The 25,223-nt window shown below is 41.5% G+C and overlaps 1 protein-coding gene across 28 annotated transcripts in view; it reads right to left on the reverse strand.

Annotated features, from left to right (window-relative positions):
- Window positions 1-3,083: 3,083 nt before the first annotated feature.
- The window catches only part of tcf7l2 (transcription factor 7 like 2), a 74,529-nt gene continuing 52,389 nt past the window's right edge, over window positions 3,084-25,223 (reverse strand). The window contains exons 1-11 of one of the 28 annotated variants that reach the window (XM_058406695.1): window positions 22,086-22,530; window positions 17,769-17,901; window positions 16,263-16,365; window positions 15,239-15,325; window positions 11,319-11,459; window positions 11,031-11,190; window positions 10,715-10,823; window positions 9,676-9,738; window positions 8,894-8,944; window positions 7,736-7,808; window positions 3,084-4,194 (exon numbers count right to left, since the gene is read on the reverse strand). In XM_058406695.1, coding sequence (XP_058262678.1) covers window positions 3,747-4,194; window positions 7,736-7,808; window positions 8,894-8,944; window positions 9,676-9,738; window positions 10,715-10,823; window positions 11,031-11,190; window positions 11,319-11,459; window positions 15,239-15,325; window positions 16,263-16,365; window positions 17,769-17,901; window positions 22,086-22,208 — 1,491 coding nt within the window. In that variant the 5' untranslated portion in view covers window positions 22,209-22,530 and the 3' untranslated portion in view covers window positions 3,084-3,746. Of the gene's footprint in view, window positions 4,195-6,539; window positions 6,602-7,095; window positions 7,169-7,735; window positions 7,809-8,893; window positions 8,945-9,675; window positions 9,739-10,714; window positions 10,824-11,030; window positions 11,191-11,318; window positions 11,460-15,238; window positions 15,326-16,262; window positions 16,366-17,768; window positions 17,902-22,085; window positions 22,531-25,223 lie in introns of those variants that run through there. The other 27 variants (XM_058406696.1, XM_058406697.1, XM_058406701.1 and 24 more) reach the window with 27 other exon arrangements.

The raw sequence follows: 25,223 nt of genomic DNA on the forward strand, positions 1-25,223 counted from the left end.
GCCGGCCATTCTCAAAGAGAAAAAATGGACAAAATCTACAAACTTGAGCCCCAGCATCACACATTCCTGAACCCTTCTTTATCAGCCTTGAAGAGTGCTTATTCACATAGAGATGTATGAAGTGTGAATGATGGGTCTTTCATATCCCAAAAAATGGAGCACACTTCACACAGCGTGAATAATAGCAGGAGAGGGAAAATGTAAAGATGAACAATAAGAGCAGTGAGGTTTGGGGGGATGAAGAATGCTGAATCGATCACTGGAACCTTGAATGTTTTTGACTAATTTCTACCAGTGAAATGACCAAATGAAACCTCCTTTCGTGAACATTCTCTTTCTAATGGTCTGAAGAGAACGCACAGAACAAATCCTTTCTCCTACAGTCTCCACTTTAATTTATTTAATGTATTGCAAGCCTTTGAGGGTTTAAGCTGCAGACAAAAAGCTTTGTTGCCGTTCTGAAAGAGACTAAGTGGAACACTTTATGTAGGACTGAGTAAAGCCCTTGACCTTCCACAGAAAGGGAGATGTGATATTGACAGTTTGGCTGTTGTGAATGCAGCGAGTCTTCCTTATTTGTGTCTACAGTTGACATCTTTGAATACAACAAAATGTTTTAGCTTTGCATTACTCATAAGCACACCATCTTTTTTTTTTTTTCGTCAGTGTGACATGTTGCATCTGCCTGCCTGATTGATATGTGGACCTCTAACATTTTTCTGATGCCTGTGTTTGTGAGCGAAAGCTTTGCAGAGGCAATAAACAGTGCTGTTCTGAATCAATTGCTACTTCATGATGTTTGTTTACTTCTGTGTCTCCTCTTTTCAGAAGAAAGACAGGCTTGCAGACATCTTTGTCCTTATTGATTTGTTCCTGTGAGACTGACATTCAGCATTCTGGAGAAAATCTGAACGAGCTTATACACAGGTCAGTTTGTAGCTGTACATCAACAATGAAACAGTTCTGTTTGGATAAATGGGAAATTAAACTAAATGCGATTTTTGAGAACGGTTTGCTGTTAAACTATCTTTCCTGACCATCTTACAAAAGGAAGTTATTTTTGTTTGACTTTTTTTTCCCCCCCACAAAGTGCATTAAAGAAAAGAGGTGAGACGAGCAAAGATAAGATAAAAGAAGACATGATTTAACAGACAAAGAAATAAATAAAACCCCAAACACACCGACCATGATCAGATGAGATTCAGCATGTTATAACAACGTAACCTAAGCAACTGCAGGGCACAAATTAAAAGCATTGTTTTTACATGAATGAAAATTATTTACCCTAAGCAGGATAGGAAATATCAGAAGAAGAAGAAAGTTAAACAGCTCTTTAGAGAGAAATTAAGATAGAACACAAAATAAACTGGCTGAGGCGTACAATAAATTCAGAACAACTGAATAACTGATTTCTTCCCCATAGCTTCTGCCAGAAAAATGAAATATCTACGGAATCCCACTCAAAATGAAACCAGATGCAGACAGTAGTGTGTCATGACAAAAGATTTATGTGACCCCCCCCACCCCCGAGAGGCCTAACTGTTTTCAGGTGGATTTGACTCAGCTTGGATATCATTCATCATTCTTTACCTGGCAACATTTATCATACGTGGCCTGCTTATAATTTAGCAGCTTATTTGCCACAAACTTAGGTTTGGGATGCCGCATTTGTCCGAGCCTATACGGGGAAAATGAAGACCATGAAGTGGCAGAGGGATGAGAGAAAGCAAGGCAACAAGCTAATCTGCACATACTAAGTCGCTTTTATTAATACAGAACTGCATGCTACAGAGACTGTACAGCATAAACATTTATTCATTACAAAAACATGGTCTGGGAACCATTTCAAAGAACTAAAAAAAAAAAAGAAAAAGAAAAAGAAAAAAGAAAAAAAAAGAAAATAAAGCAAACAAAAATAAAAGCTAAGAGCATAAAATAGAACAGGAACATCACAGCCGTTAAGGAAACATTCAAACTATTCATCATTAGCATCGTAATAAACCAGAGAAGAGATTGACGGCTTACAGTCGCATCATGTCAACTACAATGGCACCGAATGGATGATTCTCTTGTAGCTTTTTTACAGCTTCTTGCAACATCAACATGCCTATTTTTTCTATCTACCTATATGTAGTAGTGTACTTAAAAGTGGCAGTTTGTGTATTTTTTGTGTTATTTAATAGTTTTTTTATGAACCTCCTAATATACATCATTTGGCCCTTGAGGGTTTATACAGTATGATGATGTCCGTCTTTTATTAAGTTTAAATTTTAATATTTGACAATCTGCTACCAAACACATTTGTTATAGCAACATTTATACTACATACATAGCAATCTATGTAACGTCACAGCAAAGTATGGTTGAGGAAAAAAAAAAGAAAAGAAAAACAAAACCAAACAAAAAAACAAAACAAAACCGAACAAAAAAAAAAAAAAAACCTGACAAACCTACAGCATTGTAAGAGGGGGAGTGAAAATTAGCACAATTTTGGCACAGAAAATCTGTACACAATTCTACAGTCCAGTGGAGATGAACTTGCAATTAAAAAAAGGATGGGCATTAGATGATGAAAACCAATTACTAAAGACACAGTATTCACTATCCCCGTTTCAAGTTTTTCTTTTCTCCTATTGAAAAATGGCTTATAGATATGGTTTGTTTTTTTTTTGTGGTTTTTTTTTTTAGAAATTAAGTTGTGCATACATCTGTTTTGGAGAATCTACATTGTGTTGGTGAAACTCTGGTCTTCAGCAAAAGAAACAAATGTTAAAACAAAACAATTTAACTTCAAAACCTCCTTGTAAAAATGGATCATTTATATATATATATAAGTTGCTTACATTTAAAAAAAAAAGAATATTTGTACAATGTATTAAGAAAAAGAAAATATTCTGAAAAGGGACAACATACAGGATACAACAAGCAATCTCTAAAGCAATAAATACTACTGGTCCTAGCGTTGTGACATTTTGTATTGTATACCACAATCCCCCACCCACCCACCCTCCCTCCCTCCCTCCCTCCCTCCCTCCCACCCACCCATAAAACAGTCCCCTAAACATTCCTCCAACTGAGTCTACCCACCCCAACCCACCTCCACCGCCCTCCCACGGTAAACAATGACAAAAAAAAATAAAATAGACAACGCAATGGAACAATGCATATTAACACAGTAACCCCCCAAATATTTCTGTACATTTAAACAAGAACAAGTAACATCACAATTAAAGTTGTTCCTCAGCTGGAGAAGTGTGTCTCCACGGTCCTCGTGCCCTCCATGTTCTGAACAGGTGTAAAATGATTGGTTCGCAAGCTCGTATTTAATACAAATAATGAAGAAGAACCAACTTTTAAAAAGGGCTCACTGAATCCTCACCTAGACTACTTTAATATCTGTCATTTAACATGTCTAGGTCAATTTACATAACAGGTATTCTTTTTTCTGTTGTACAGTAAAAAAAAAAAAAGGAAAAAAGGAAAAAAGTCTTACATTTTGGCAGACTCGTATAGCTATACTCTACAACTCATTTTACTTTATCATCAATATCATTATTAATATTATAATAGTTTCATTTATTTTCGATAATGACAGGTCAAATATTGACCAATGAACTTTGATAAAAGAATTAACTAATTTCCAAAGCCATATGTGACAGAAAAAAAAAAAAAAAAAGAGGAAAAAACATAAGTGTCAGCAGACAGAAGGGAGGAGTTGAAAGCTGGTAAATCGGAGCCAGTTTAGCCTAGTCTATTGACTTGGTTACGAGCGAAAGCGGTTGCGTTGGGGCGGAGCTGGGCAACAGAGAATGGGAATGACACGCCAATGCAGGCTGGGAGGAGGCGGAGCCTGAAGGGCGAGACGTTGACACTTCTGAAGGGTCCAAGGAGCCATTGTGGGCGGGGCCGGGGGTTTTGCCTGCCCCTGAGTTGTCCAGCAGAGCTAAGGGCGGAGGCGGGGCCATGGACAGGTGGTGGTGTTGGTGATGTGAGGATGAGACCAGGGGGCCCGGTTTCATAGTCAGTGAAAGAGGTTGCATTTGTTCAGTCTGTGGTTTGGACTCTTTCGAGGGCGGAGAATTGGGGACCATGGAGGGGGAGGATGGGGGCGACTCTAGTAAGCTTCCATCCGAAGAGGGAGGACTGACACAGCTGCCTTCACCTTGAATGTAGCGAATGCACTTCTTTTTTCTCCTGCAAACAGAGAGCAGGCTTGTTTAACTCCTACGTAATCGCAGCAGTGCTTTCCAACTTGTCAGTAGGCTTGTAAGAAAGACTTAGCATCCACTTAAATGCACATCCTACATCACACAGTTCTGCTCACATATATGAAGACTGGTGATATTCAGTCAGTCTGCCCGTTTCAGCACGACTGAACTGAGCTCAATCGGTTTCAGATATAGATTGGACATCTAATTGGATGCTATTGCTTTCTGAGAATGCCAATACAAACAGATGAGCAGCTGAGCACTGGCTCTCTGCCATTGACTTCCTCTCACCTTCCATCCAATATCACACATGCAAAGAAGACAGACATGGTGGAGAAGAGGCTACAGAAATACAGATGCCAGATGAGCAGACAGTGAGACAGATGGGAAAATGAGGACAAGAAGCACTAGGATGAGGAATTTGGAAGAATAACTATCTCCGATGTTCAGAGGGACACAGCCAAAGAGGTGAACACTACATCTCTCTTTGTTTTCTCTTACTAGGATAACAGAACGAGCTTGAAACAAAGAACTCCACCCCAGTGCGGCAAACCGCACGGGACTCCATCCGGTTTACACATCAGCTTGAATTATTACACTCCTCTTTTTCCCTTCCTTTTTTCATGTCTCTTTACTGCTTTTTTCTGCATGTTCCTTGGGGGGAGTTCAGATGGAGAGGTAAGAGGTTAGAGGAGATGCGCTACTCTCAGCCTGCCCCTAAGACATGTGTGTGAGTGTTGTGCACAGAGGTCGCGCCGCCATGTTTGCATTTCTGCTCGGGTCAGGACCCTCCCTCGTCTGCTACGCCTACGGCCAGCCATTCCAGCCAGCCACACGGGCAAACACAGCAGCACCAAGCCAGTACGCCGAGAGGGGTGCGAGAGGAAAAGAGAGCAAGAGATATTGAGTGAGAGTGTGAGCGACTGATAAACAGAGAGAAAAGGATAGAGAGAGAGAGAGAGAGAGAGAGATTTCCAAAGTCTCCTAGGTGCTTGGATGCATACCCTGTTTTGAATCAGGAGGAAAGAAAGAGACAGGAACCAGAGAGAGATGGAAAGAGAGCTAAAACCCTCAGTGTACCTTGCCCTAGCGTGACCTGACCCCATACCCCTGCCAAAAAGGGAAAAAAAGCAAAAAAAAAAAAATCTAAAATCTAATGCCTCAAGGCCACTTTAAGCTATTCAGCTTCCTACAGGTTTGTAAGACAGGGACAGAAAAACAAACAGTGAACATGAGAACAAAAAGATAGGGGGAGCTATGGAGTAAGGAAAAGATGTGAATTTAGTTGTAACTTTTTCCTTTTTTTATATCGTCAGTGTAAGTCCTGTTGAAATCCAGGTGAGGATTGTTTCTTAAGTTATACCCCTGCCCGGTCTTATGCAGGTATAGGTTTGAGACAAAAGTAAGAGAAAGAGAGCCAGAGGGACAAGGACAAGGATACAGACTGTCTGGGAGACGCATTTAAGATGAGAAGAAGGGGATGAGACAAGATAGAAATGGATAGAGTTGAAGGAAAAGGCAGACGTTTGATCCAGACGCATACCCTGTATGGCTAAAGGACATGCACAACATGCATTTGTTTGTAGAGAGCTGTGAGGAAACACATTCAAAAGTGTGTCACTATTAAGAGAGAAATGATGAACAATGAAGCACAGTAAAGAGTACTTAAGAGCGTGTGTCTTCAGGGGCAGAGATGGGTGAATGAACGAATGAAATGAAAGGATAGACTCAATTAAGGTTTATATCATTTTGTGAAATTTTGATGGTAGCAGTAGAGTTTCCTGTGAACAGAAACACTTTGCTGTTCTCTGGACACACTCCAGAGTGCAGCGCTGTGCTAACTGCCTGTCAAACGGCTGCAAATAAGCTAATATCCATTTTTAAGAGCCCTATTGATTCTAAGTATCTCCCCTTGTTCCTTATTGATTTCTGCATCTCAGGGGGAATTAGTGCAGATGCATCTTTCAGGAAACCGAGCCTAGTGGGGTCTTTTAACCTCCCAGCTCCCTGAATAAAGGGCACAATTACCAGCGCTTCTCCCAAAGCAGCCAAACACCCAGGCACCTAGGACGGTTTTTGTAAGGACACTAGTCCTTTCTCTCTATCAAGGCTGCTTAACCCGAGTGTGAATGAGTTCATCGAATGAATGAGTTATAAGTAAGGATTAAATGTGAACTGAGTTTAACAGGATGAATCTTTGCTACAATCAGCACAGGGAAGTGTAACACGACAGAACAGGACAAATATCTGGCATTCGCAGTGAAGGCAAGAGATGGAGGAAACACAAGTGAGACACAGAGAAGGGTATTACTTAGCAGAAACAAATACCTACCATCAACATATTTCCAATTCAAAGACTGCTTGTGTTAGAACAGAAAGACAAGAGGTTGGGACTGAGTAAAGGGTTATCAGAGAGGTGGGGGAGGGGGAGGAGGAGGGGGGAAGGAAGGTAGGGGTGGGGTTGAGTAGGGAAGACAAGAGCCTACATCACAACAAAGTTTATACAGAAGGTTGATAAAGACTGTTCTGATGGCAGAGATATACCATAGGGCAGAAAATGGACAAAATGGTAAATAGTGGGTTTACAATGATCTGTTACAAGGACGTGATGTCAAATATAGACTATAGATGATGCGTGATTATAATCACAGACAGACATATAGCTCTAGAAACTTCCACTTTCTGCCCCAGGAGTTCAGCTGCTCTGTTACAGCACAGTAACAGAGTGACAGACACCCAAACCAATTTGCCAAACATATAAAAGACTGAAGAGACTAGAAGAAGGAAAACAAACAGTAAAAGTGGTGAGAAGAAGAAATCAATCTTCATCTTTTCACAGTCATCATTATGATCTACATCCTTCCCAAAAGTGCCTTTCGGAGTATACCTGCAGGGTTTGCACCATAAACTGAGTTGGTCAAGCCCGAACAAGGCACGGCACTTCTTAGGGGTATTTGCATCTGTTAGCCAAAAAGGTAGACACAAAAACACACAAGGAAAACAAAAAAATGGACATGTCATTTGGACAAACAAGACATGTAGCTAGAGCATAGGTTTCAGCAGGGGACACTGGCACTGCACTTCCCCAACACTTACCAGCCGTTTCCAATCCTAACCCTTCTCAGCCACGTCCCCTTTTCAGTCATATCGTTCAATATATTTCACAATTTATCTACTCGGATCATACGGTTTAGCTTTCATAAGTATCCACATTCACTCTGGCAATCTGTGACAAAAAAAAAAAAGTGCTGCTTGCATTTTAAAAGCACTCACTCATTCAAGTGCACCCCCACACAAAAAAGCAGTCATACACCATTACGTCTACTGGCATGACCCAGCTTAACGGTGGCAAAAGCAGCTGATTGGTAGCGTAAGGGGTGGCGTGGAGAGAGAGAGAAAAAGAAAGAGAGAGAGATAGAGAGAGAGAGGTAGAGGGTTGCGAGAGGCAGACACGGAGGAGTTGCCAGTGTAAGAGTTTCCCAGCTGTCACCTGCTCTAGCGTACCTGCCAGCACACCAGATACACACCTGCACGGGCCACACCAGTTATTCTGCTGATCGAGACCAAAGCGTGCGCGACACTTCTTAGGGGCACTCAGGTCTGAGCCGATGAAGGGAGGAGAAGCCAGCAGAGGGAAGGGGAAATGACCACAAAGTGAAAAGAGGGAGGGAAATAAAAGGGAAACTGATGAATCTAAATCACTCCAAGTCACAGCATTATATTACTGTTTATTCCCAAAAGATATTCCCAGATTCAACTTATTGCTTTAAACTGTGCAGTATTGTTTTTTTTTTGCATATTCATGTTAGTTTTCAGACATTAGTTAAAAAAAAAATCAAAGCTAGAAATCAATGTAAAGGTAAAAAAGTAAGAAATGAGAGCCAAAGAATATGTAGACAGAAATAAGAATAAAAGCAAAGCAACAGAAAGTTGTAAGTAAGAAATGCTCGTGTGTTAATAGCGTGTGATGCAGCAAATATGATTACATGTCTGCTGCAGGTCTGCTCTCTGTTTTACAGTGAAGGACATGAGGGCACAGAGTGGCAAAATGTTGATTAGTTGCAGCCAGTGAAACATTACACAGCCAGAGAGCGCAGGTTGCTGGAAGCCTGGGCCTGTGTTCATCAGCCTCTCACAGCCAGTGTGTGGAGATGTGAAGATGAAGATGAAGGCAGGCCCAAGACATCATGCTGAGGAGCAGGCAGCCGCACGGGCAAACTACTGAAGCCAGCAGATTAAGGAGGTTTACCCTGATAACGTCTCTGGTTATTCTCCGTATTTGAGTTTCTTTGCAAAAAAAAAAATCTCTCATATATATTTATATATAAATATATACTGCAACTTGTGTTTGTCAAATGAAAACGTTTTAACATTACTGGATTCTTAACACTGAAGCATCTTCACAAGATTTTCTTTTATTACAAGCAAAGGGAAGTATGAAAAATTGAATAAACATAAGAGCAAAATTAAAGTGAGCGAAAGAGCAAAACAAAAGCGATTCGTTCTTGAAAGAGGATTGGAGGATAAATGAATACACAGCAGTAAGAATATGGAAAGATGTAGCTAGCAATATTCATGAATAAATACAATATACTGCACACAGATAGATAACTAAATATAAAATAATCTAGAAGAGGGGGAAGAAAAGAAAGTTAGTAATTTAAGACTCAAAATGACATTAGCACCTGTAATCGGAGGGAGTGAAAGGCAAGGATTTGGAAAATATTCTCTGTGTTCTGGAAGAAAAAGAACAGATAGAGAGGTCTTCAAAAAGGGCTCCATGTTGGAAAAAAGACCGCAAATATATATCATTACTCGCATTTCTCCGTCACATCTCACAATATAGATCAAGAGTCAGAATCATAAGAGCATTGTAAAGAAGAATGTCAAATGAAGAAAATCAAAGAACTAGCAAACCTCCTTAATTTAAAGAGATGGGTGATTTTTCATTCATCCTTATTTATTTAATGATGTTATATCAGTTTCATGCAGCAGGCACAGCTCAAAGTTAAACACACACAAGACAAACATAAAGCACAGGCCAGTGGCATCTCACACACACACACACACACACACACACACACACGCAGCAGCATCAGCAGCATGGTCAGGTTGGCACAGGTGCAACACTCATTGAGCAGCATGATTAACACACACACACACACACACACACACAGCTCACACTATGCTAAATGCTGGAGAGGGGGCTGTGCTAGGAGGAACAACGTGCTGGGGTGTAGGATTCATGCATATTCAATGTTATTAGTGCTCGACATGGGGCTGGGGTGGGGGATAACAAGCAGTCTAACATGTAAATATTGCATTGGGTAGCATAACTATATACAAGATGAGGCAGGCAAAAAAAAGGGATGAAGAGAAAAAAAGCTGGACTTTTATCTTTGAGATGTCACCCTTGTGACAGATGATGGATCTGCTCTAATATGAGACATAATTGCATCTCACTTACCATTGCCATCTGCCTGCTGCTTTTCCCTTTTTCTCTTCTTCTTTTTCCCCTGTTGGTTAGCAGCCAAAAAAAAGAAATAGACAGGAACCTTAGTTATTATATTGCAAGAAAAGGCCAAGACACAAACTGAACAAGAGAGCCGTGCTTTTACTCATTCATTTATTCATGCACGAGCCTGAAGGAGTGGAATGCCACTGTGGGCCGTAGCACAACTTTCCCTTTCTCTCTCTCGTACTTCTCACTTTTCTGTGTTTATTCCTTTGTTTTTGAGCTTTGTTTTCGTTTTCCATGTGCTGTAAAATCATTTGGGGCTCTTGAGATTTCTTTGAAAGAGTCAGATTACTTGGGGGAGAAAGAGGATGAGAGCGCTCGTCTAACTCCTGCTCATGTGTTGATTCAACCCTATGGCTGATCATGCAGCTGTCCACTCACTAGGTCATGGTTGAACTGTTGGGCCTGAGCATGTATTTAATAATTATCCTGTTCAGAGGCTGAAGTTTATTAAACTAAAGCGACTCTTGTTTAGTTCTTTTCCTTCGCTCTGGCTGTGAGGTGTCAGACAGCAGTGGGAGTGACAGATTGGGCGGAGGGCGATTTGTCGGGCATGTGGGAGCAGCGCTGCACTCTGCCTGGGCTTTAAAACAGTGTGGTCATCCCCCATTGCTGCTGTCTCAGCTGTGGAGAGACATTCCCTTTCATCAGATCTGTGAGGCATTTAGACCCTGCGGTTATTTAATTACTCTGATCTGAGCTCGTCTTTCTTTTTTTAGGTGAACCACTGGAATACTAATGAGAGCAGCTGAGAGTGAGAACGAGGCTGAGTACATGTGCAGCATAGGAGAAGCTTTGCTGTGGAGTGGACACTCAGGGATGCATCATAGGCCTGACCTCAATCCACTCAGAGCCAACTGAACTGACATGGCCTGAGCTACTAATGCTACATAGAAGTAATCTACTAGCTCCCTTTGTTTTGGATGTATACAAATAAATGCGCTCCGACCTAAATGTGTGAGAAGAAGCCTGAAAACCTAAAAACATACATAGTTGTCTCGTGCTGACCAGCCGGGGTAGAGCTGCATGTGAAGCTGTCGTTCTTTCCTGGCCAGCTCGTAGTATTTGGCCTGCTCCTCTCGAGAAAGGGCATGCCACTGAGAAAATACAGAAGAAAGAGATGAATGTTAAAACATTAGAGTTCATTTTTTCATTCTTAAAGTGAAGACTCATTTTCATTCTTAAAGTGAAGACTCACACTGAACATTCATTCAGTGAAGACTCATGGGTGTGTGTGTGTGTGTATGTGTGTGTGTGTGTATGTGTGTGTGTGTGTGTGTGTAGGGGTGTCCTGGTGCCCTCACCCTTCGGCCTAGGATTTGATTGATAGCTGCGCTCTCTTTCAGCGTGCATTCTGCCACTACTTTGGCCCTCATCTCCTTCATGTACAACATGAATGCATTCAGAGGCTTCTTTATGTGCGGCTTCTTCTTTTCATCCTCCTTTTTCTGGTCCTGATGTTTCCTGTTGGATTGAAACAGATGTTTTTGAGAAAGGGGACATGTGTTGGCATTGATGGCAGTTTGAATTGAAAATGGGTCTGATATTAAAAAAGCTGTGTGTATGTTTGTGTGTGTTGCTTTTGAACTCACGAGCTGTTGAGCGTGCTGATGTCACTGTGAGAGGACTCCTGTTTGACGTTGGGCGTGACTATGGCAGGGTGTGGGATGCCCGTGGTGTGCAAACTGTGGTGAGGGGGCACCATGTGGGGAGGGAATCTGGAGGAGAGAAGACTGTGTAAATCGTCAGAATGGACACGGGTGAAATGGGGGCAGATACACACACATGTACAGTACATTTATGCTCAAATATTATTTAGTAGACTATGAATTCAGGGACAACTGCAGATGACAAATGATCTCACTGGTTATTTTAAGGTTTTATGCCTTATTTAGCTTTTCTGTGCATTAACACACTGAACACTTGATTGGCTGATTCAGAATTTTTTTTGGTTGATTTTTTGGTTAAAGCCACTGTGGTCTCCTTCTCTTTCCTCCTTCCAGTTCTCCATAAGATTAATAAAACTGGTTTCCCATGACTGTAGGGATTGAAGAGATTATCTTTAATAGGTTCATAAAGATACATCACATCATCCTCTCTAAACACAAAGTAATTAGCCTGGAGAAAGCCTAAATTAAACCGCTGTGTAGAAAGCAAGTGAATATTTGTGTATGTATGTGTGTGAGCTGTGCAAATCCTTACACATATCTAAGAATAAGAGTGGAAGATGATGAAAAAAAGGAGCAGGAATATTTAAAAAAAAAAAAAAAAAAAAAAAAAAAACAGCTCATTATCCGGCTGAGTCTGGCTTCATAGCTTGGAGCCAGAATATAATGATGAGCATAAACTCACAAGGAACAACTAGTTTCTGTTAGAGGCGCTCTCTGGGGACGGTGTTTACCCAAGTCTCTCCTCCTCTCCTCCCGTCATTGCTGACACGTCTGCGTTTGCGCCGTGTCACATGCCTGCCTCTGCTGAAGGCGACCTGTACTATAGCGATGGCTCCGCCATCATTAGAACCCCCTACTTCACCCATTCTCCTGCATACTTGTTAAAATTTCCTCTGTTCCACCACCCAATCCCCCCTTTCTCTGCTTCGTAGTGTCCCATCAGTCCCTGAATGCCCCCTCCCACCAGTGCCGTTTCTGCTGCGAGGCCCAGGTTATGGTTTAAACATGACGGCCATGTCTTTGATGCGGAGGGCATCATCCAGCTCATCAACACAGAGCTGAGACTGCCACCAATTTAACCCTACTACTGAGAATGAGAGTGAGAGAGAGAGAGAGAAACAGAAAGAGGGAGAGAAAGAGAAAAGAAAAAGGGAGAGAAAGAGAGAGAGAAAGGAAGAGAAAGAACGAAAGGGAGAGAGAGAAAGAAAGAGAGAGAGGGCCCCTGCAGGCTCCAACGTCTCAATCTTCTCCCTCACCAGCCGCATGTCAGCGAGAGCCATTTAATTGCTGATCGGAGCTGCGGCCCCCGTGTCTGTTTAATGTATAATGACCCCGCCGGTGTACTCTTTCTCTCCCTCTAGAAAAAGAACGGATGGGAGCGTAGGTGCAGATGGAGGAACATATCAAAGGGCAGGCACAGACAGGGGGCCTTACACTTCCTCCTCCTGCCACTCGGGATGGGTGATGGACCCGCACAGCCTTCACCCCATTATCAAAATAATGTAGCTCATTTGCCAGATCCAAGTCCACTCTGCTCAAATGTATTTTTCAGGAGGTCGCTGTGGTACCTGGCTGCAGCGAGGACTGTACTGTGAGTGCTGTATGCTAAAATACAGACTAAACGGTGCTAATGCCATGTCCTGTAGGGGGAAATCCTCACAAAGCCTTGCAACATCTCTCTGTCCCTCTCTCTCTCCATCTCTCTCTCTCTCTATTTTTGAGACAGGTTAAATGATTATTCCTGGCTCTCATTATTTTTTTTTCTAGGAGGTGGGGAGAACATGGTGTAGAGTTTGGCTGTGCTGCTGCAGTTTTTGACACAAACATGCTAAAGCACTTTTGCTGCACACAGACACGAGACTACCACCTATTAATCTATGCTAATTCAATTATAGATTATCAAAACACATTAGCTCTTCCCAAGCCCAGCTCCAATCCCCCTAGCCCCCATTCACCAGATTCAATTAGGCAGCACTGGAAATAGGATGATCACGATATAAAGGGCTCATTAGAGGGGAATTAGCTGTCACTTAAGACCAGGTCCACTAGAGGCTGGGGAGCGTGCGTGGTGCGTACACACACACACACACACACACACCTGAGTATAGAGCTTTAGCAGAGCTCAGCCAGCCATAGCAGTGTTCAAACTGCAGCCCTCCAGAGCCAAAACTGCTACACACACACACACACACACAGAGCCATATGGGACTTCACTAATAACTGGACCTACAGCAGGGTTCTTGCCCTTTCTTGTGAAAACATTCCATACGTTCTCAAACATAATCTTTTTTTAAACCTTGTTAAACTGGATCATGAAAATAGAAAACTTTGATATGCATTAAAAGCTTAAGACAATCAACTGATGGCTTAAAACTTAATAAATCCCAACAAAACCAGAATATCCAAATATCCTATTGTCAAATAGTTTTCTGAATTTCGATATAAAGTGTCATTAAACTCCATCCAGACCTTCGCAGGAAGATCATGAGACACACTGAGAACCTCGGGATGGGCATGACAGCAAAAAAATATTTATTACATATTTAAATATTTATTAAATATTTATTGCAAAGCAAATCAACTTTAAATTTACTCAATAATTACTGAGTAAGAATCGATCTGAATATGCAGTTAGCAGCTGCTGAGAGTAACAGTGAATGTTGTGGAAGTGACTGAAAATCACATCATAACAATTTATTATGGTATTAATGTCAAAATATCGAGTCATCCAACATAACTTCCATTTGAGGACATTTTAAAATAAGGGTAGTGTTGGAATGTTGATAATCTGTATATAATACTGAATATAATTCTAAATTACACCTATGATTAAAAAAATAATTGAATTGAATGCAGGTAAATGTTCTGAAAAATGTTATAATAGTGATATTAATGAGCTCTCCATCACTGTTAGGCACACAGCTGTTTAGTGTGAATGTTGGGTTTTTCTACACACACTAACCTCAGGTCAGGCTTCACAGGAGTTTCACTCACACCAGTTCTCTCTCTCTCTCTCCCTCTCTCTCTCTTATCCATCAATGTCCTATGGCTCAGCAGGACCAGCCCTGTCAAGCTGTTTTTCCAATCGCACTGCAATTAAATGGGAGTTTGTCGTTGTCTGGAGACAGACTGGGTTTCTCAAAACTATAAACCAGACCTGCCTCAGTACCTTTCAGAGCTCTTTTATCATCATCACCACCATCATCATCACCATCATCGGTGAGCTGTGGGTGACGTGCAGCAGGACGAGGGAGGAGAGATTTGGGAGGAGTGGGAAGAGGGAGCCATCATAGGCAAGAGATTTTCTTTTGCACCTTTTTCAGTTTTGAACACAAGACATAAGAGCAGCAACACAATAAGGTGATTTGTCATCTGCAGTTAACTCCTCCTTCTGCTAAGCACATGAGAATCCCTGTGGAATGATTGCAGTGACATGCACACAGCACTAGAAATTCTCCCCTGGGTGTGTTTATGTACTCTTAATGATGGCCACAAATCTCCAAAGCAAAAACAGTGTGAAAGGCAGCAATCCCCAGCCTCTACTTCTCCGCACTGGCTTATTTATTTTTCTATGCTGCAGCACTGAAACAGCACAGAAGACATTCACAGTCTATCGCATTCTGTAATGTGCATCAGAGATAAACGCTCGTCAGGGATCTCATTATAAAATAATAACAATAATTAATATTTGAATAGAGAGCAGTGTGCTGGGGACTGCCTTTCTGAGTGCTGAGGCGTGAGCAGCCTCTTCTTAAGGGAAAGCATACAGCATGTTTGACGTGTGATATATCTAAGTCTAGCTAGTATTCACTCCATGTGCACTGTCCCAGGGTGCAACTCACCTTGACATGGATGCGTTGACAGTGAGGGCAGTTGGGTAGGGGTGTCTAAAACCTCCCGTTGTGATTGGGTAAACCGGTTGACCTTGCCTGGGAAAAGAAGAAAGGGATGAAGGTAAAGCAGGGGATAAAAAAAGGGGTGAAAAAAGCTTCCCTCTCCATGCAGACTGCTTTATTCTCATTTGATCGTGACAAAAATCTAGGGGATTGCAGAGCGCCGATCAAAGGAAAGCAAACTCTGAACAATTTGAATTCCACAAATCTGATAGGAATAGCTAATTAAATTTCATAACCCTGTGCTTGGTGTCGACGGAGGCCCCTCTTCCCTGAGCTGGAACTAGGTGTTTTGTTGTGATAATTAAAGACGAAGCACCAGGCCCTTTAATGGAGCCATCACGCTAATTGAGGTCTACACATCCAAAGACAAACAATAATGAATGTAAATTTATACCAAAATAAAGTGCAGCAAATCAAAGGACCGTGGCTGTGCTTGGGGCCTCTCTCGGTATTTAGATTGCGGTGAGAAAACATTAAATTAACAGAGCTTAATTTGTAGCCTTTTGTCATATTAACAAGTGTTGACAAGAGTTACCAGGGGAGAGCCCCCATGTGGAATTGTGGGTAAAATACGGGCAATCACAGTTCATTACTCTAATCGGACAATACAGAGACATGCAAAATAGCGTTTGCCACAAAGAAACAACTTAAGGATCATGGGAGAAAGAAAGCCACAGTGCATTGATGTGGATCTCAGAGGTGTTTTACTTTAATGTATAAACTGTACAAAAGAAGAGAGCTTTAATCTGACCATGCACAAGTTAAACTGCTTTATCATCAGGGTGCAAGTTACAACAGTGGCATTATTATCCACGTCAGAGGAAGACACAGAGATGATGAAAATGACTTTTTAAGCTGTCGATTTCGACTTCATTACTGAGACTGAATAAAGCTGATATGAAAATTCAGAACACACAAAGAAAATGAGGACACACAGACATAAAGAAGAGGAATAAAATGGTGCACTTACTGTGGTACTAACCATCCTAATGGATGGGGGATCTGGCCTACAGTGCCAGGAGACAGAGGGTAGTACGGAGATATATCCGGAGGATGTGGAGGCCTCGGGATTCCTACAAGAACATTACAAAGAAACAAATAATGCACACTGTCAAGATATTCATCTGCTTCGTCTGTACTTAAATGAGAGGAAGTAAAACCATTGTTTGAGCATAGTGATAAATAAAGAGAGAGCTAAAAGGTGAGCAGAGAGAGAGAGAGAGAGAGAGAGAGAGAGAGAGAAAGGGAGGAGAAGAATAAATGATTGTGCACACACACCGCCTGCAATAGCACAGGTTTTGATCAAAGCTTGTGCAGGCAGTTGCAAAGTGCTGTGCCGAGAAATACAAGAATAAAAAACAGCAGTAACCTGTCACGTGTGTCTGTTGAGTCAGAGGGTTAATAAAGGGTGATAATTATGTTTTGGGAAATGCTCTGTGTGCTCGCAAATTAGCATGAGAATTCAGGTCAAACCTCAGCTTTTCAGCCACTAGGTGGACCCTGAATATCTGCTTCAGCGCGATCTCGCTGTAAAGGAATTGATCCTCAAATACTTCAACATCAAGAACCTCTTAACACTCTGATTCCAACTCAGAGGACTGAAGGATTTCAGCTTTAGGGCCTAGATGAGCACATGATCTTGCAAAAAGAAGTGATCTTGTTTACTTAATTACGTGAACAACTGTGTCCAAGGATTACATCCAAACACTGGGCAAGTGTTAGAATGTCACTCATCACAGTAACTAATGGCTTACTAATGAGGAGCTTCATGGCTCCTAAATCTTTAGAGCATCTAGCAGTGAATGATGCTGATTTGTCAGAAACCATTAAATATGTAAATAACGGTCATTTCAAAATGTGTTTGAGATGGAGAAGGTTAAGAAGCAGGAGAGCTGGTAGATGTAGTATTCTTGCACACGTGCAAATTCAGGCAAGGGTCTTAATACAGCTTGTTAATTAATAACAACCTAAACTCAATTAAGCAGCTCTATTAACTGTTACACGGTAAATTAAACAGCCTCTCAATCCTTATTGGCTCTGTGATGAGGATCATCATGAGAGTGAACGGTTTCCCGAAACACAGAGTAACATTGCATGCATGTGTGCACTTTTAAAAAGGCGGTGCTGCTATTGAAGAGAACATTCATTTTTGTGAATATTCATATATGGCAGAAAATATTTTAATATTTTAGAATCAAATTGTGGACAACTGTTTGTTCAAAAAAAAAGAGAAGAAAAGAAAAAAGAACGAACTGTGCCTTCAAAGTTTAAGAATATGCGAGTGTAGGAGCAGTAATATAAGCCTAGCCCTCTCTCTGTCCCCTGATGTTGGAGAAGTAGCTCAGATCTTTCTGTACGCTTATATATTCTTCTCAATATGTTCAGTAAACAGGTCTTTGATTACTAGGCCTGTTGCTTTGAGGCTGATGTTAACATGCATTTGAGATGTTTGTGATGTATTTGTGTGTTTTCCTACCTGTTTTGGGGTCCACGTCTGTCTGTAGGTGTGGAGGAGGGTTCCCTGGCGTGAAGTGTTCATTGCTGTAGGTGATCAGAGGCGTAAGCGGGTGCACATGGTGAGGGTGCTGTACCACCGGGACCTTATTAGACTACAGAGACAGAAAGAAGAAAGAGAAGAGAACAAGGTGTTAAAGGTGTTTTTTAATGTTTTTATTAATTATAATTGCGCTACTATTCTGTCAAGAAGCAACTAAACCCTAGGCTTTCAAATCAAGCATGCTGACTCCACTCCAGCCACAGGCCTGTGTTCGGCATAGTGTGGACTGAAATGAAAAACACTTGTGCAGAGGTGCCGGACCACAGGATATTGAAACAGACATTTGACACCGAAAAAGTCCCCATGGCTGTGGGTTACACTATATACCCCTCTCACCCACGGCTTTGCCCAAAGCTATCATTACAACATTACAAGCACAATCAGGGAAACCACCTAATAAACAAAATGGCAGGCAATCCAAACACACTCCAGCAGCAACCCACAAGTCTCTCGCTCTCAGCTCCCCTTTTCCTGTGGCTCCAACTCAGAACATCCCTGTCCCCCTCCTCCTCCCCTCCTGTTCCTCCAGGCTCTGGTTTTTGGGGAGGGCTTGCTTTATAAAATACTGGGAGGGGAGGTCGAGAAAATCCATTTCTGCGTTGTGGCCAAATTGGTTTTAGCTATGTAATCTGCTCTTTGTGCTCCTAAGTGGCACAGGCCCCATTTTCAATTACCCAAGATTACAGTTGAGCAGAGGGGTGCTGAAGCATAGCCTGGCATTAGCGGATTCCCAGCACACTCTACCTAACCAGATTATGGCTCCGCTGTAGATTAGACAGGCCCCACCGCAGCCTGCACGCGAATTACAGTCTGCCTGCAATTCACCAACAATCCTTTTATTCATCTTCAGGACCCAGCGTGGTGAATCTAAGCTCTGATGAGGAGCAAGAGGTGATCCAGTAACTATGAAGTCTGTTCTTTTTGCCCTAGTTAGGCACGGAAGGGCATGTAATAACTTGTCATTTTCTCCTCTTATGACACGACAAGTCAAATCTGGCCCCCAGTGAGATGCTTTGAGGGATGGCTGATGTGGCTTTTCACAAAGTAGTTAAAACGCACATGAAACAATGACTGTGACCATTTGTACAGGCTTTTTGAAAGCAGACACAAGCCATCCTTTTGTTCGGACTAATCTCTTGGAGTCACTCCCCCCGCATTTAGCCAAGGAGAGACCTTGCATGTCGAAGGTTGACTACAGCTTGGGTCTGAGTGGTTAAAGTATTCAGCTAGGGCCCCCTCAGCTAGGGAAAGAGCGCGCAAGCGAGCGAGAAAGAGAGAGGGGCCACATTGAGAACTGGGGGGTGTTCCACTCCACCATATTCCCAATGAAAGATTAATGAACTGAGCAGAGCTGCTGGGAGAAAGAAAAGGGCTCTGGGGACTCATTCAGGGTCCTGAGCACAGCCACGGCTGGGGAGAGAGTTAGCGAAGGAAAGTCCAGAGAAAGAAGAAAAGAAAAAGAAAAAACACATGAGTAGTAGGAATGGAGAGGCAACTTGTTAAATCTGGGAACAGAAGGTCTGGGAGTGTTTTATTTATTATGATTAAATCCCATAATCAGAAAAAGAGATGTGGTGATGACAGCTGCCAAACACAGCTGATGAGTTTGCCATTGAGGCAGCAATGCCCTGGTCCACCCATCTCCCCCATAACCTCCCCCTCCATAATGATGTGAAAGAATGTTGTCAATTCTCCCTGTGCTGAAAGGCTTTAGTAGCCATTTAAATGAGTTCTTTTGTCCAAGGCTCTCCATTGAGAGACAGTTCCAAATGGCTATCCACTGTGGCCACATTCACCCAGAGACAAGCCAAATGATTTACATCACAGTCAGTGCGGGCCTAACAGGCGCCCTTTCAAACGCCCCACGTTTAATAGGGAGACATTCCGTTTATCTGGAGCGCTGGCTACAGTTATACTCTCGCCACACAATAACGTGGCCATGAAAACACTACCGGGACTGAGGAGAGCTGAGAACTGGAAGTACACCTCTAAAAAATACAAATAGAAAAGCCCAAATAGCTCCTGCGTGACTTTAAGTAGGGCAAGATTTAAGATTCGTGGACTTGTGTCAGGATACAGCTCCAATATCCTAACTGAACTTTCGTGCAATTTATGCATAACTAAGACATGCGTATTAATTCATTCTGAAAAGATTTCTTTAATGAAATATAACACTTTATATTTTTACTCAATAACATCTGTTACTAATATCACTGCTTTTGATATCTCTCTCTCTCTCTCTCTCTCTCTCACACACACACACACACAAATAACAAGGCAGGTGGATAAATCAATTGTCTCATATTATACAATCAGATCCTGCAAACATTCTCTTCTCAGAGGACTATTCAACTCCATTAAATCCTCAGTCTTTAGAAAAGCCCTACTTTAAACTTGGCATATTGACCCCTTCTGCTATTATACGACGGCTTCACACTGTTCCTCCAGACATGGCTAATTGTCTCTAGCAGTTGTAGAGAGTGAAGAAGACCACCTACACACACAGCACACAAACACCACAACAGCTTTCTCACAACCTACTTCAGGATCGAGACGCATACTAATGTTTGTGTGTGAAAGCAAAGAAATATGGAGGCGTCTTATTCATATCATCTGTAAAGTAAAGTGTTGTGTTCAAGCGTTTGTCAGCACCCCCCCCCCCATCTAGCATCAGTGACAGGGAAAAGAACGATCATTGAAAGGTTAACTGGAAATGAAATCAAATGAAATAAATTGCTTTTAGTACAGATATTTGTCACACATTGTTTTTGACACCTGTCTAAGAAAGTGTGAGAGTGTTTGGAGTCGTGCTGCTCATTCTTGCCAAAGTAATGTGAATGACAGTTCATGCTTGGGGTCGTGACCCCTAGCGGTGGTCCTACAAAGGCCTGGTTGTTTGAATAGAAAGTGTGGAGAGGCCTGTTTGTCACACTCGTTTCACTGGTGCGTCTGTCAAGTCCCGTCGTTAAGACGCACATAAAATTCTGACCCAACAAGCTCAAGGATGCATAACATCTCTGATATTAGATACTATTCTACTCAGATAACACTGTTGAAATTTGTTAAATATCAGCAAGATATTTTGCAGAGCAGTGGATCAGACATGGTGCAGATGTCAAAAGCAGAGGGATGAGGGACAGAGATGTGGACAAAGCAAGACAAGCAGTTTGCGCTGCATTTCCACTCAGTGGCACCTTACACAGCAATTTAAAGACTAAATGTGAAGGTGGTGACCCTGTGGTCCCCCGGGGGCCCAGGAGCTTCTCCCTGTTTTATGTCATGATCTGATGAGATGTCAGTAGGGCCTGCGGGCCCTAATGAGCTGTGGTGAGGTTGTGGTTTGGGAGGCAGTTGGGGTAGGGGTGGGGGGGATGACAGCACTGTGATGGATAGGGAACTCTCAGGCCTGCAAATTCCAGAGCTAGCAGGAAACGCTGCCAGAGACTTGAACTGAAGGAGTGAATGTGCCAGTGGCTCGAATCCAAGCACACAGAGGGACACGATGCAGAAAACACACTCACATACATGCCGAGTATGCACATGAGAGTCACATGTACTCTCAACTACAACTGAGTGGGAGTACAGAAATGTGTTAAGAACAGGATATGAAATCAGTTTGCAAGCAAGTCACATGGCTGTGTTTTTGGGATCAAATAGAATACAAAAGATTTCTATAATTTCTATGTGTGTGCAAAAAAAGAAATAAATAGTTATTAAAGTGTGCGCTTTACTAATATGTCTGTTAAGATGACTTAGGATTAGTTTCTTCCCATTTCTCATTTAATCAAGAAAAAAAAAATTATAACTAATATCATGGTACATGCACACAAATTTTATTTTCTTTGAAATATGGGGAAAAAAACTGCACTCTCAGATAAATTCAAATTATGATCAAATGACGATATTGAGGATTATGCAATGGACATTTGACAGCTGCACAGAAACTGATAATAATCAATGCATTTAATGTATTTGTCTCATGAGCGCCACATTTTGCACATTTACATCACACGACTCCAACAAGCCCAATGGTACATTTACCCTAGGATTAAAAACAAAACATTCAGTTCGTCCCCTGTCTCTCTCTCTCTCTCTCTCTCTCTCTCTCACACACACACACACACACACACACACACGCGCGCGCACACACACACACACACACAGAGGCATCCCTCAAAGAAATGGTGTAAATGACTGTAAAGTAAGTACTAAAGCTCCAGAATGATGAGTACTCACCCAGGCAGTGAGCGTGAGCGGCCAGCAGCGGGCCTGTTGGAGCAGAGAGAGGCTGGAGGGCAGCGCTGCTCTCTTCCCAGCCCCTTCATCCAGCCCCAACGCCAGGCCTTCCCTCAGGTTCATAACCACGGCCCCCTCCCCTCTACAACTCCGCTCCGTTGCTACAGCCAGCAACAAACTGCACGCCTCCTTTTCTTCCTCCCTTTTCTTCCCCTTTTTTCTTTTTCAGCCCTGTTTTCTGCCCCAGAACTCCTTTTGTGTTTAAGCGGACGCATGTGTGTCCCTCACCAAAAAGGCAACTTCACCAACGCTCTATATTTGTCAGGAACGATATTCAGTGTTGAGTAAGGCAGGAAGCGGGTCTCAGGATGCCCGGTCAGGCCCGTACTCCTCAGCCTCATCACACATCTCGATCCAACTCAGCCCATTCCTCTTTAACGGCCAGCCCGCTCGTTCCTCAAGCAAACTTTCAAATGGTTAGCCAAAAAAAAAAAAAAAAAAACCCAAAACAAAACAAAACTAAAAAGAAAAAATATATGAAAGCATGTGAGTAAAAAAAAAGAAAAAGGCTGTGTGAGTTTAAGCCACTGCAGAGAAATCTTCCCACAAGCAAAAAACTTCTAAAAAAAAAAACCCTAAAAATTGTAAAAAAGAAAAAAAAAAAGGAAGAAAGAAAAGAAAAAAAGAAAGAAAGAAGAAAAATAAATAAAAATTTAACTTCTTACTTTGTGTAAACGGTGTGTTTGTGTGTGGGCTCTAAACTGCCTCCAGGATGCCCAAAAACCAGCAGCTTGAAAAGCCTCGGCTACAACAAGGCAAAGTGAGCAAGGCAAGCGAAGGAGACAAAGAAAGAGTGAGAGAGAGGAGAAAAAAAAGCAGGAGAAAAGAAGACAACAACATCCACAAGGAGAGGGCAAGATCAGCAAAGTGTGGCATCTAGTCACTTAATGCTGTAATTCTGACACTTGTGTGTGTGTGTGTGCAGATAGAGGGAAGGGGGGCAGAGCAAAGAAAGGTATTTGTCTCCACTTTGACACAGACGTGGGTTTTTGCTTCTCCTTCCTTTATATATGGGAAGAAGAGAATAAAGAAGATCCTGTGCTTAATTCCTGCTGACCTCTCCAGGCCTAAAAGCTGAATACACAAGGCCGTGGCCTCAAGTGCACAGACCACATTTCCTCCTTTATCCTCCACACACACACACACACACACACTCGTTTCAAACTTCATTGTGCTGTTATAATTCCTGTAAATCTGCAGCGTCTGCAGCATGCACTTTCCTCCACGCAGGACCGGGACAGTGTCTTCACACTGCAGCACACACATCCTCACACCACATCACACATTACTCCCTTTATACACCGCTTTGTAATCAAAAATAAAATATCTGCAGGCACAATTATTCAAGAAATAAATGTGAACAAAATGATTAAACTAGTAAATTATTTATATATAAAATACTTAAAAACGTCTAAGTCAAATCGATCATTTTAATATTTGTTCATAAGTCTCTGAACAAAAAATATTGGATTAAGATATAAAAAGGAGAGCATGTACGTCAAATTAAAGACGGAACTAATATATTAAAAGCGCTACTAAACTTTGCTCTTTTGTCTCACTTGCTGTCCAGCTCTTGGCTGGCGTTTGGCGGCCGTCCTGAGGCCTTTAATGCCCGAGCTGAGTCCTGCGAAAGTCTCAGAGGCGCTGCACACAAAAGCAGCAGGCTGCAGTGTGACAAGTGAAAGAACGGCAGCAGCGTGGCAGCTAATTGCCTTCAATCCTTTTCTCCATTCAACTGCCTGACACTCGCACACACACCTTCATCATCCTCGCCGTCTCTACAGCAAACTGGCAGTCTGACCGCGTCGGACCATCAGCCCATAGACCAGCACTTCTACACACTCTTCATGATTACCAAAAATATAATTTATATAAATAATATAACTGTTATAATAATTTAAAAATAATAAAACGAATTGTAATGAATTAAATACATAAAATCTCAGGATTTACAGCATGCCATTTAGGTCAGAATGCAGAAATGTACAATTTATAACATCAACAACAACAATAATAATAATTCTTATTATAATAATAATAAGAATAACAATAATAACATTTATTATTATTATTATTATTATTATTACAAATGAGGAATCGTACTGTACTATTATTACTATTACTATTATTATTCTATACTAATAAAAGTAATAATTCTACACTACTGTTCATAATAATAATAATATATTTTTTAACATTTATTTTCATAAACCCTATTTTCCAAACATCAGTATAGAATTTAAATACATTTAATGTAACATCAACATATTTTCACATTATTAAATATTTTTAGAAATATAATAATTGAATGTTCTGTAACATTTATAATCATTCCTGGTAATCCGATAAGAAATGTTATTATGTAATTAAACACAACATAAAACTGAGCATTGTCTCATAAGTAATATATCATATAGTATTTCATTTATAATAACATTTTATTATTTCCACTACAGCTCTTAAAAAATATTACATCTATTACAATATGAATGGAATAAAGCTGTCAACAATATAATCTGTGAATAATAACTGAAATATAAGAGATAATAAATGTAATAAATCATATTTGGAAAAAAAAGTTGTTTTTTGTTCTCTCTTTCTGAAAATATTTTATATTGTCTAATATTTTCGCAGCGTTGTGGTCTTTATAAAAAGCTGGATGAATGTGCGGCTGACAGGACAATCAAACAGCGCAGCCGTTCATTATAGAATATTGTCAAGCTGTCACTATCAACTTAAGTGATATAAATGGCTAAATACCAATGACAACGAAAACGAGAAAAATAACTGCCAGGCAAAAAAATGGGAAAATTCATCAAATAAAAGGTATCATTTAGAATCAGGAGAAAAAGATAAATTAAAATAAAGTCTTACCATTTAAAAAAGCTCTATATGGGATGGGGTCCTGATGCTGCTTGGTTCCTGGTTGAAACAAGCATGCTGACACTCGCCCGAGCGCTTTGACTACAACATGCACCTCACCATGTCATCTGCTAATCCACTGGAGGGCAGCACCTCATCTGCAGCAGCCCGGCAGCCCTGATCCCCTCCGTCCGATAACACAACACACTCCGATAT

Source organism: Hemibagrus wyckioides, linkage group LG13 (genome assembly GCF_019097595.1).
Source record: "Hemibagrus wyckioides isolate EC202008001 linkage group LG13, SWU_Hwy_1.0, whole genome shotgun sequence".
NCBI classification, from domain to species: Eukaryota; Metazoa; Chordata; class Actinopteri; order Siluriformes; family Bagridae; genus Hemibagrus; species Hemibagrus wyckioides.